Source organism: Euwallacea fornicatus, chromosome 13, assembly GCF_040115645.1.
Source record: "Euwallacea fornicatus isolate EFF26 chromosome 13, ASM4011564v1, whole genome shotgun sequence".
In the NCBI taxonomy this organism is placed as follows: domain Eukaryota; kingdom Metazoa; phylum Arthropoda; class Insecta; order Coleoptera; family Curculionidae; genus Euwallacea; species Euwallacea fornicatus.
In genome coordinates this window covers 968,317-981,108 of record NC_089553.1, presented here as the reverse complement: position 1 = coordinate 981,108, position 12,792 = coordinate 968,317, and the positions used below count along the sequence as shown (strand labels likewise).

The window sequence follows — 12,792 nt, the reverse complement described above, 5'->3', positions numbered from 1 at the left end:
CAAAATATTAAATATAATAAAATAAAAAATGTCTTTTAAAAACAAACACTTTAAAGAAAAAAATTATTTAAAGCAAAATTAATATATTTAACTCGGTATAACAAGCTAAATATATTTTTAAGGAAGAAAATGAACACGTGTATAATCAGAAAGATCCTCAATCAGGGAATCCTGGCTTTCTTCATAATGATGTTATGGATACTACGTGTTTTAAAAGAACAATAACGTGGATTGTTCAATATAGATTCTGCTAGTTGCTTAATACAAAATTTTAGTAAAATGTTATTTATTTATGTGGTGGAGAGCCAGTATGATGCGTTACATTGTTGCCTTTTTGCCTACCATGACCTATAAAGAAAAATTTAATACTAGGAATTCATGGCTGTAGCATTGACATTGACAATACTCAACCATTATTTGAGGTTTTTGCGGGAAGTCCTGCAAAATCTACGAGTTTTAATATTTCTGTTATTTTTATTTCAATTTTTATGTTATTGAACGAACATCAAAGGTTTAAACATACACGATGAAATGCACAATACCCGAAATTTCGTGGCATAACACAGAGCCAGTGTTTTCGGTGGATATTTACCTGGAAAATGACCAATTTTACAGGTTAGCCTCAGGAGGTGGCGATTGTCATGTACTGGTAAATTTCATCCTCTATTTTTACACAAATTTTAAATTAAAGTTTCATATTTTATACCAAAATATTTACGTTTCTTATCAAAATGTAAAAGCCAGAGATTGAATATTTAAAATCAATATGTACAAAACCTCTTGCTAAGCAATGTTTCTTTCAGATATGGCAATTAAATATAGCTCAGACAGGAGCAGTAAACCAAAATTTGATATGTGATCTTACAACGCACCAGAGATCTGTTAACTGTGTCAAATGGTCCAATTGTGGGAAATATTTAGCATCAGGAGATGATGATGCCAATATTATTATCTGGAAGCTTAAAAAGGATAGTGCCTCCTTACTTGAAGGTAAAATAAATTATTTTGATATTAAGAGATAAACTACTGAAATTCATAATTTCAAATAGGTGACAATGATGACAAAGAAACGTGGATTGTTCATAAAATTTTAAGAGGACATAAGGAAGATGTCTATGATATTTGTTGGTCAGTTGATAGCTCTAAGATTTTGTCTGGAAGCATCGATAATACAGCTATTTTATGGGATATAAAAAATGGGAAAATGGATCACATATTGTCTGATCATAAAGGGTTTGTTCAGGTTAGAATTTAAAGTTAATTTTCTAAAAGAGCTTAAGGTTTTATCTTTACCCTTAGGGAGTTGCTTGGGACCCACAAAACCAATTTATTGCCACAATTAGTACTGATCGTGTTTGTAGATTGTTTGACACTGTAGGGAAAAAGGTTAAAGCTCGAATTCATAAAGGAAAAATTTCTGCAGGTAATTTCATTATTGATAAATTTAATAGTATAAGTATACCTCACATCTATTCTAAATAGTTCCAGAAGGACATTTTCTTAGAGACAAGGAGGTCAAATATTTCCACGATGATACATTTAAATCTTTCTTTAGAAGACTAAAATTTACACCTGATGGCTCATTATTGATAGTTCCATCTGGCTACTTAGAGACTGAGAGCTGCAAAACTGCCCTTAATGCCACCTTAGTTTTCACCATGGATGAGTTCAATTCGTAAGTGAGGCACTCTCAGAAAACATAATAATACAATTGTTCCTTTTAAGGCCTGCAGCTATACTTCCTATACCAAGGCATAGTAGCACAGTGGTATGCTGCTGCTCTATTTTATTTGAACTACGAGAAAATGGTCCAGACCCTGTAATAAACTTGCCTTATCGCATGATTTTTGCAGTGGGTACTGATCATAATATTATTTTATATGATACTCAGCAAAAATCGCCTATTGCAAGATTTCAAGACATCCACTATACTCGTTTAACGGACCTCTGCTGGTCCCAGGACGGATTGCTGTTAATAGCATCATCTACTGATGGATTTTGTAGCCTTATCACCTTTAAATTGGATGAACTTGGTGTACCTTGGAAGCAGGCCAATAGTGAATGTGAGGAGAATTCTATAGATGTTAGTGAGCGTGCATGAGCGAAATCGCTTATGCACGCGTGTATATAGCTCTTAGAGGAATTATTGTAAGGTTGGTTCACTAAAATGGATATTTTTTGTTCTTAGTTGTCCTTTTTTTTTTTGAAGTCTTCATTGTCTATTCTTTTAGAAAGTCTTTTCTCTTTTTGCCCCCTAAAACAATAAATTGATATCACCCACGTTATTTGTTACATCAACATTTTTATGCTTCACTAACAATTCTTCACACCCACTCACATCTATAAGATTCTTTACATGCTTACCCTTTGCTCCCGTCCAAGACGTATATATATATATATATATATATATAACAGCTTCAACAATGACAATTTTGTCATATATTTATGGCTTCTAAGGAAAAAAAAACATATCAAGTATTAAGATTATGACGAAAATGTTTGTTTGTTAATTTATTTACTACAATCTAGTTTTTGTATTTTTTGCATATGTTGGATGTGCAAAAAGGTGTATAATATAAATTCAAATTGTAATAAATAATTTGAAAATATTTTTCTAACTTTGACAAATAAAATTACAGTTTTCTTAATTAAAATCAGTAGTTGAATGAGTTTCATTTCGCAACTAGTTACTTAATGAAAGCAGGTAAGTAATTTTTTTTAGCCACTGCAATTCTAATGGTAGGTGCAAGGTAGAGCTTAATATGTTCATATGTATCAATTTTTCTATAATTTCTTCGCTCAACAGTAAAAGAAACACCTATGAAACTCCTTAGGGAATGCTTTTTTATGTATTTCCTATCGTATTTTGAGACCCTGCTTTGCTCGTCGCAGTTTTTACGTAAAATTATATATGTATTTCCTAATTGGTTGCGTAAGTAGCTGTTGTCTACAAATAAGTAAATAGACAAACTGATTGGATCCGATCCGAAATTTGACGTCATAATTTATTAATTTTCAAATTGTTTCAAAATCAATGGGTTTTATGAAAGATTTTTCAGTATATTGCTGTAAGGCCTTGGGAACAAAAAAAAACGTGAATCGACTATATGTAATTACATTTTTTGTGGGGCCATCTAACTATGATAATTAGAATTGAGGGCACATTTGTCTTGCATATGAGGGACTTTCCAATGTAAGTCCTACTGTTGCATACGAGACGATAGAGGGGGCGACACACGAATGATTCTATGAATTTTTTTGCGGTTACATATTTTATAAATAAATTTTTAGTAATTATTTGCACAAGAGGGCAATAAAAAAAATATCAGTGATAGTCGAATATATTTTGGTGCCGATTTGTAATATTTAAATTTACAACGAAAACAATTTGGAAAACGTAACTAGTACCGTTATTCACTTCATCTGCCGTCCCCCGCAGAACTTTGGCAACAGTGCCGGCGCTCTAGTTTTCAGTTAGTGGCGTTTCGTTGCGCAACTGTCGACTCTAAAATAATAAAAAATAAATATAAATAAAAGATCAAAGTCGGAATAACATGCATTTTGTGAATTACTCATATTTTACGTAACCGGTGGTGAGAAGTGCACGTTGCTTATAGAAGACAGAAGCCCTAAACCTATGAAATCGTTAAAAATGTGGTGCAACATCAGCTGGAGGCCATTTTGTTCATAAATTGTCATAAAGATGGAAATAGACTTTTTTCACTCGATTTTCTATCGTTTCCTTGCTTTATTTTTCTGAAGAAATGTTAAATCTACCTTGACAGGTTAGTGCCGTAGGTAGTTCTGTACGATTTACCTAAATTTACCTCTTTAGTTTATAATAAATTGGTTGTTAACTTCTTCTGAAGAAATGCAATATGGCGCATGCATTCTTGAGTCTTTAGCGCCAATTTTTAAAAACTTATTTCTGAAACGTTTTAATTTAAAATTGGACTAAGGTCTTTCATATAGGAGAGCTATCAACTCGCTAATTAACTACATATTAGAGATTTCCATAGACCTACTAAATACTAAGCTTTTTAATGTATTTCACAGACTTCTCTATTACTTCAGTTTATAGCTATTGTTATTGAAATTAAATGAGCTTTGTTTATTTTAATTGTCTATAGTTATCTGTATAACATCTATAGATAGTTGTTTCAGATTTAGTCGTCTTTAATTATATTAGTTATTTAAAGTTAAATTGTGAGGTATATGATCTATTTTATCTTATTTTATAAGGAACTAAATAAGAAAATTAATAATCACATTTCATTTTCTTGGGGCAAGTTTCAAGTACCATTTAATCAAATTTTTATCTCTTGCCATCTCCAAGATTGTTCTGCTGGCTTTCTTTAAATTGAGCATAATACTTGTGTAAATATTCATTCTGGCTTCTGTTTTCTGACAAATTTGTTATTAATAATCATTATTAGTTTCATTATATTCATATTTTAGAATGGCAGCTAATGATGGTGCCACCACTGAACTTTTCACTGGGTGGTCTTCAGTTGTACACCAACCTGAAGATGAACCCGAAGAGTCAGACTTACCTTCCACTGTCGATATCGGAGCACTTAGTGCTGAGCCTCCACAGCTGAGCCATAATCAAAATGAAGTTGATAGTGACTCAGAAAGTGAAGATTCTGAAGCAGATTCTAGTGTAAGTAATGTTAGAAAAAGTTTGAAACTTAATTTATTTCTAGTGAGTGTCTTTGAGAGGTAGGTAACACTTATTAAATTATTTTATTTATTGTTTGTACTCTGCATAAAATGTTCATTACAGAAAAAATGTTTCAGTGTGTATTCTTTACCTAACTTATTATTTTTGTTGTACAGTTTCTCTAGCAAATAATCTTCGTTTGTTAGAAAACAATTTGATTTAATGTTATAAATTCTTATATTGTTGTATGTTCATTCTCTATCAAAATCTTCATCAAATATAGTAAGAATATCCAGGGGATTCCATTTGAAATTAAATTATTGATATCAGTTCTGATTAAACTGGAATTGCTGAATTGTTTAGTAGTTCTTGCAGAGAAGCAAACATAATAGAAGAGTACCTTTGAGTTCATGACTTCTCAGAGACACCTAGTACATACAAAAATGTTTCATTTTCGCGGTAGACGGTTTCTAAGTTGATTTTAAGAATATGCTCTCTCCCAACTTTTATTTTTAAACAAACCCAACAGAAATTCAGTTCAGACCCAGTATACTTTGAGAGAAACTCTCCAGCTCCATGTTCAAGTCAGGTTTAGGTTGCGATGTCACAACCCAAATCATCAACCCCAACTTGTGTAATATGTCAACTTTAGTTCCTTTTGTTGTAATAGAGGTGTCTTCAATGAGTGCATACAGCGTTTTTCTCGATCTATATTCTGAAGCCGATAAGAAGCATTTACCTATATTATATTTATGAACAAAATCGAAAATAGAAAGCAGATGAAATGCATATTTACATCAGAGAAGTACCCACAGAAAGTACAATGTATGTTAAGAATTCCCTAGAGATGTCTAGAGAAAAAGTTTTTAGTTTATACCAACCTACGAACTGATAAATGAAGGTATAACTAGTAGAGAATGCAACGTTCAAAGACAAAATGGCACAGAAGAACAATTATGTGTCAGTCTCAGGTAAGAAGATCATTTTCTTTATCATTTCTTTATTCTTTAAATTAAAAAAGATGTGTTACTAGATGTTAATTTTGTATTCCCTTGTCCCTAAATTCTGCTTTCATTTCAAATTTTCCAAGGAACTCATGAATTGCAAAACACCACAGGATTTTTTTTTTAAGAAACAAACAAAGCAAAATTTTATTTGTGTTTTTTTTTTGTTATCTACCCATATGAACCTCATCAATCTTTTCATTTTTACTCGTATTAAGATTGGCATCTTTTTTCATTTGTCCATCCCATAACTTCCACTTTTTTCCATTTTTCCATTAATTAAATGTTATATCATTATATATTGTGTGTGTTTGTGAAATTATATAATAATTGTTTTAATTATTACTGTTAAAATACGTATTTTTTGTTTAATCACTTTTAGGAACTTGTCGACTGAAGATATGTTTAAATCTCTAGTATGGGTTACAGAATGGGAGAAAGAACTGTGTGGGATATTGCCTTTTAAGTATACGTCGCTATCTGGAGTAGTTTTGTGTATATTTATGTGCTAACACCAAGGGAGCAGCTTTATAACTACTTTGGATCAATAGATCGTAAACGCGTATCTATTAGAAAACTATTTCATTATGACTTCCAATTTTTTAACTATAATGAATTCTGATTCATTATTCTAATGACAATCGTCGATGGTAACTATCGATTGATAACAATTAACCTAGGTTCTATTGGCAAATTTGGTGACGTCAATTTTTTTCCTATCTACACAAATTGAGAAGAAAACATTTAAGCCATGAACCTGTTAACGTGCCAAACCTGATACCGTTGCCCAGTCAAGACGAAACTACACCCAATATATTTATTGGGGAGAAGATTTTTTACCATCACCTTATATAAAAACGCCATAGTCGAAAATAAGAGCAATAGAAAAGTCAGGTTTATAACTAAGAGATATCTCAGGCTGCTATCATTTGAAAATATATGCTGTATTTTTTTCGGCTTTTGAACGTTTCGAAGCTGGAGACTATTGCTGCTGTTGGAAACGTAACAATAATTCTCAAATATTGGAAATGATAGCATGTAATGAGGAAAATAAACTAATATTGAATTACAGACTTCCATATTGATTTTGCATCTTTACCAAAGAGAAGTTCAAGAGAAACATTTCCTATCAAAGAGAGTTCAAAAACTTTCAATAGTGCAATAAGGATCTGTCGAATGGCAAAGGAAGTTCCTTCTAAGAGTGAAGTACTCAAGAATTAATCGGAAATTATATTCTACAATTACATTAACAATTCTAATTATTTTTTAAAATTAAATTCATTGTTAAATGATTGGATATACATATTATTTAATAAGTGATTTTAAATTATATGTACTATGGTTAAAAATGCTTATGATTTACTTTAAATTCTCTTTCGATTTTCGCCAAACTATCCTTCAGTATTGTTTTTATATAATTTCGTAAGCTTTTATTATAAAACACAGAATATTTTTGTATTAGACAAATCAGCTTCTCGATGTGTATGTTGCTTGCAAAATTGGAAACGAACAAATCATAAGTGTTCCAAGTAACAAAAAAATGACTGATAATGGTTGGATGGGCTGGGAGCGAGGTACGCTATTTCTAGAAAACCTTTATTTTCCATACCTTTTCCAGCGTTGGTTACCTGTATGCTAGGTCTGAATTGAGCTAGAATGGGTTCAATTTGTACTCGGTCTTATAGAATTTGCTATAAATTCTTAGCAATATATGGCTACCTTGTATACCTTAAGAGATACAAGATCAGTTAAATTGAGGTATATTGTGCATTTTTGAGCTGTGTGCAGTTCTGTTTTAAAACTTTAAAATGCACTGATTTAAATTTCCGATAATTTTTACTTATTGAAAAAGGTAAAGTTTTCCAAAATTAATTTTAGTTATTGAAAAGATTTATATTTGTGAGACGACTTAAATTAGGTTTATATGTAAAAATGATCTGAAAGACCATTTTTTTTTTAGAGTTAGGTATACTGTATATTTTTCCAATATATGGTTAATATTTTCAGAACTCAGATGCCAGCGATGGGTCTCAAGAGTCTTGCTCTCATAGTGGTAGCTCAGACAGTGATAGTTCCTCAACCTCACAGGAATCTTCGTCGCGATCGCCCAGTCCCGAGTTTTCAGTGACCAGTAGCCAAACAAATGGGTTAAGGCTTACCATTGCTACAGTTCGAAAAAACACGAATAGTCCCATAAACACTGCAAAGAAGATTATTGAAGGGAACACGGCTTGTAAAAGTGAGATTAAAAAATCGAAAGATAGGAAGAAGAGTACCAGTACCAGTAGTTCTAACTGTTCGAGTGATTCTGATGTTAGTGATGACTCCGATGATAAATGTGAAGTTAAGATACCTCGGAAACAGCAGCTTAATGTGGCTCGAAAAGCAGGAATCACCACTAAACCGCGACCGCTGTCACAAACCAATGGGAAAAATATGAAGGAACAAGAGCGGGGAAAGCAAAGTCCTTTGGTGTTGAGAAACCGTATGGGTGTTCAAAAGGACTGCCCAGTAGCCAGATTGAAATTATCATCTAGCAGCAGCAGCGTTGGAAGTCACTCAAAAGACAAAGATCTTGGAAATAGAGAAAGGGACTTAAATAAAACTCGTATTTCAACAGCAAATAGCAACACTAATAATCTTATACTTCCAAATATTAGTAAAGATCACAGCAGTTCAATGTTGCCAAAATTGCGAAGCAGTAGCAGTGTTTCAAGTGGGCATTTTGGCAAAGAAAAAGACACCAGCAGTACTGTGATCGGTAAGCTCCGCAGTTCAAGTAGTGTCGGTTTAAGTGCGAAAGAACATACACTAAAGGATAAAGAAATATCTAAAAGAGATCTTGATCAAAAAGATTCCAGAGTTTTGGAGCCTAATGGTAGTGGTAATGGGACAATTGGAGGTAGCAGAGTGAAAGAGCATGATGGGACGTGTGAAGAAACTACCAAAGAAAACGGGAAGGGTGCAGAAGGAAAGAGTACCAACAGGAGGAAAATTAGGCTAAAGAAGAAGTCAAAGAAGGTGAGTACCGTTTTTTTCAACTCGTTTTGTGTATACTTGTATACAGTGGTTATTTGTTAATTATGAATCTTCCATGGCACACTTTACCTTTGCCACACACTGGACCTATAAGGTGTTTCAATAAAGTGTGTAAAGGCGTAATAGTTCTTTTTATTTTCTTGTTAAATTATTCCGTTGCCCTGTATATTAATTTGTTTCTGTCTAGCGGTTTCGTAAATATTAATTAAAATTTTTATTTTTTGTTTAATATAAGGTCTTAAAAACCCCTATTAAAACGCGATTTGAATTTACATTCAGCAGAAATTTTTGAGTTTTTTTTTGGAAAGATTATAAATTTGTCCTACATAGAAAAAGTCGATCTACATGGTACAGGGTGGCTGAAAATAAATGCTTTTAGAATTAAATATCAAGCATGTTTTAAAAGAATGCCTTGTATATTATTAAATACGTTGAAAGACTTAATTTTTTTTAAAATTATGTATCAAGTTCCTATACCTAAACCGTGATATATCCCAAATAAGTTTTGTTTTGGGTGTTGCCTTTAAAAATTAGATTATTTTGACATTTTTGTCGAAGGCCATGATGGTTGAAAGGAATTCATTTGGTGAAACAGTTGGGAATATTCCTTTTCACGTTTTCATATTTCTACAGTGGCTCGAATCCAGGTCAGTGGCGCAGATAACAAATTAAGTTTTATAATGATGTGGTAATTTATATGTATTATCCAACATTGTTATGCAATAATTTGCTTTTCTATTTCCCATTTTGTTCATGAACATGTTTTGTAAAACTTGAAAATCCATCATAGTTGAGCAAATTTCTGGGAAGGAACAGAAAGTATTGTTCTTGTTAATTTTTTTTTTTTGAATATCGTTGTGGATAAGTTTCTAAAGTAACTTGCACATTTTGATGCAAAGCCTAATAACATTTTAGCAAATCTCGTTTTTCTTCACTTGAAAAAGACATTTTGTTAATAAATTTATACTAATTGTATAACTGTAAGTGACGTTAAGCGATATTCAAACATTTTAATAAAAACATCCCAATTTAAAAATGTGAAAATGCAAGGTGGCGCCCGTAAGAAAAAATGCAGGTGTGATGGTTGGTGAAAATAAAAATGTCGGGTTTCAGATTTGACAACGCCACGTTGTAGAAGAGGAAAAGTTGCAATAATGAATTGTTACCCATTGTCAATTAGTTTCTAAAAAAACTGGAGAAAAATAGAAATGTTTTTCCGAAATTTCATAAATGAGCATGAAGCTCGATAGTGGATCAAATGACATCGATCTCTCCTATGGCAATTGATGTTTGATGACGTAGTAGTTGAATCTACCATGGCGTCCCTGTATAAAATTCGACTCGATTGTTTTCATGTATGGTTTCTTGTAGTGTCAACTACCCTTCACTGTAAAATTAACTAATATTTTTAATTTTTACCCAATTTCGTTTTTATAATTTTAGAGAAAAGATTTTACGTTTACTAAGGAAGGATAACCATGATTTTCAGTAAATCTAACTTAACCGGAACAATAAAGTGCATAGTTAAGTGAATACACGGCGCATGAAAAAATCATATAATTTTTATTCCTTAATATATATTTCGAGGTAAATATTATTTTATTTATTAGTTATTGAATAAAAGTCTAGAAGTTCGATGACAAAAAATCATTAGCGTTGTTTTTTAGTGAAACTCTGATCATTTGATACTCTATTATGCATGCATACTCTATATTTTACCAAAATTACAAGACATTATTACTGCGTGGTGCATATGAAATGAAACTGAGTGTAATAATTTTGAATATTTTGTAAACAGTTGTTGCTATCTTAAAAATAAACATTTAAAAAATATATGAAGAAATTTTAAGAGCCATAAAGCAATAATTTAATATCACTAGTACCCTTTATAAATATTTTCGAAAGCAAATTGTTCATTTTAAAATATTATGAGTAAATTTTGCGGTGCAGCTTATATAGAGGAGATAATTTATTGGAAAAAGTGTATCAACTTATATTTGCAGTAAAATAACTGGAAAAGTTGGTTTTACAGAAAAATTGTAAAATTAGAATATTTTTGCAGTTAAAAACCGCATTCAAATGTTAGGAATAATATCGGCGTTTGCAATGGAAGTTACGGAGATAAATGTCTTTAAAGAAACATGTTTTCGCGTTTTCCATGACCACTTGGAAATAATTGGCTTTAAAGTCGGCTGTTAGAAAAGGAGCCAATCTATCGTTGGTATTGAAGCTCGAAGGTATCGCGTTCTTTTCTTCATGAAGTCGAGCCATATATATTAGCGATCGCGACGAAAAATGGGTCGAAACCCATTTTTCTGTGCTATAAATATGTTCACATGTTCCATTACTTGACTTCGGTCCTAATTTGTTGATCTTAATGTAATCTCCTTTATGTTTACCAGAAACTGATAGGCAAATTGCGATAACTGAAGCGACTTGTTTACAAATTAATTGTTGTTTGACTAATCGGATTTCTAGGCCGTTCATGTTTACATAGTTTTCGCGAAAACGCGAAAAAATCCCCTCCGTAATCGCGAAACATCAATTTCAAGTTAAAAATAGCGGCAAACCGTCCTTGAAGCGAATCAGCCCAATGGATTGCCGAGAGAGTAGTTAGTACATAATTATTTAATGTAAATCCGGTTAACCATGCCGGCATTCATTTGTTTGTTGGTGTGCGTTAGTCGTTTGTTTCACTGGGCGGTCCCCATTCGCGGCTCCTCGGTACCTGCTTGAGTACTGCGATTTGCGCGGATGATAATGAATGTGGAAAGTGCCGGTAACTCAGACGCTAAATGCAAATGTTCCATTAAGAAAAAAATCATGGAAAATCGATGGTCAGCTCGAGTGGATATTATAATTTTTCAAAACATCAAGGGTTACTTCAGTGTGTGCCAAACTGTCGAACAAACAAACGCATTAAGGAAAGGTGGTGAATGAAACTAACAACCTTCTTTGAACACTAAACACGCTCACGCAAATAAGAGGGATAGTTTCGCCGGTCTCGTTTCTAAAGGTGATTCATTGGGCTTGAATAATATTACAAAGGGGAAAAACTGACTAGACATGTTTTTTTTTTTGTTATGGGCCCAAACCTTCATCGTGTACACTCAGTATTGTTCGTGGCTAGGTAAAATCCGCGTTGGGTCAATCAGATTAATAGGCGTGTAAGAAATGTAGATGTTTGGAGTTCACAGTTTGATAATGGTACGAATATTTGAGGAGATAGTGTCGAATTGTACCGGGTGCGGGTATGAGCAAGGGATATGGGAATATGTGAGTGATCTAGTAAAAACTTACGATGTTCCTCATTCCGGCGAGCCGTCCACAGTCCAGGAATATCAGCAGGCATATCATTCGGATGATTTGGAGGATGAGGGTTATGGAGACAATCCCGCTTACTATGAGGATAATATCAAGGTACAAAGATCATTAAAAAAAACTTCCAGTAGACGTTAAAATATTATGCCTGGCGTGTCTAGGATCAATTCGTCTGATGATAAATTGCTTAATCAACGCCCTACGTTTACGGTTGACCGCCTATTGGGCGGTTATTTTTTTTTATGGTAATCTGTCACTAATTTGTTGTGCAGGGATTTAGGGCGCGAATTATTAAACTTTCGTGAAATTTAGAAGAGGATGTAGGTTGATACGTTAATGACCCTGAGTTGCACATAGGTGACACTTACATTCATATGCATTCGATAATGTTGTGAAAACAGGAAACTCGACCCGTATAACGTTTAATGCGTTAAAAACAAAACGTGTCCCTTAATATAATGTAACGAGCAGTAATTTATTCCGATGGTTGATCTCTCGTTGAAGTCAAGGTCAGCAGGTCTGTCGCTTCTGCTCCTGCGGAGATCGATGTCTCGGTCAATTGTTACTTTAAGCTCCTGCTACTTATGCGGACGCCCCTGCAAGACCATCCCATCTTTCCTGTTGTTCTAACTTCCTGCCGTTTCATTTCATTTGACAAATTTTTTCGTCTTTGTCATGGAAATAACATGTTATTGTTTATTCTGGTTTAGCCACGACTGTGTCGAGGTAAACAACTGTTTTCATCGCATTCAGTGAGAAAGGAAA

At 33.0% G+C, this 12,792-nt stretch overlaps 2 protein-coding genes and 1 long non-coding RNA gene across 4 annotated transcripts in view; 2 read left to right on the top strand and 1 right to left on the bottom strand.

Moving 5' to 3' along the window:
• Nucleotides 1-401: 401 nt before the first annotated feature.
• Caf1-105 (chromatin assembly factor 1, p105 subunit) lies at nt 402-2,285 on the top strand. The gene is made up of 6 exons (XM_066289676.1): nt 402-649; nt 804-990; nt 1,050-1,243; nt 1,300-1,423; nt 1,483-1,675; nt 1,726-2,285. The coding sequence occupies exons 1-6, from the start codon at nt 527-529 to the stop codon at nt 2,099-2,101; spliced, it is 1,197 nt and encodes a 398-aa protein (XP_066145773.1). The 5' UTR covers nt 402-526; the 3' UTR covers nt 2,102-2,285.
• A 1,040-nt stretch (nt 2,286-3,325) lies between these two features.
• Nucleotides 3,326-12,605, bottom strand: LOC136343153 (uncharacterized). Its single transcript, XR_010732748.1, has 3 exons — nt 12,396-12,605; nt 12,007-12,107; nt 3,326-3,505 (listed from the first exon to the last, which is right to left on the bottom strand). It is a non-coding gene; the product is annotated as an uncharacterized lncRNA (long non-coding RNA).
• Nucleotides 3,500-12,792, top strand: part of ash1 (histone-lysine N-methyltransferase ash1) — a 38,713-nt gene continuing 29,420 nt past the window's right edge. The window contains exons 1-3 of one of the 2 annotated variants that reach the window (XM_066289673.1): nt 3,500-3,785; nt 4,459-4,663; nt 7,675-8,688. In XM_066289673.1, the coding sequence (XP_066145770.1) occupies nt 4,460-4,663; nt 7,675-8,688 (1,218 nt within the window). In that variant the 5' untranslated portion in view covers nt 3,500-3,785; nt 4,459. Of the gene's footprint in view, nt 3,786-4,458; nt 4,664-7,674; nt 8,689-11,349; nt 12,127-12,792 lie in introns of those variants that run through there. The other variant, XM_066289674.1, reaches the window with a different exon arrangement.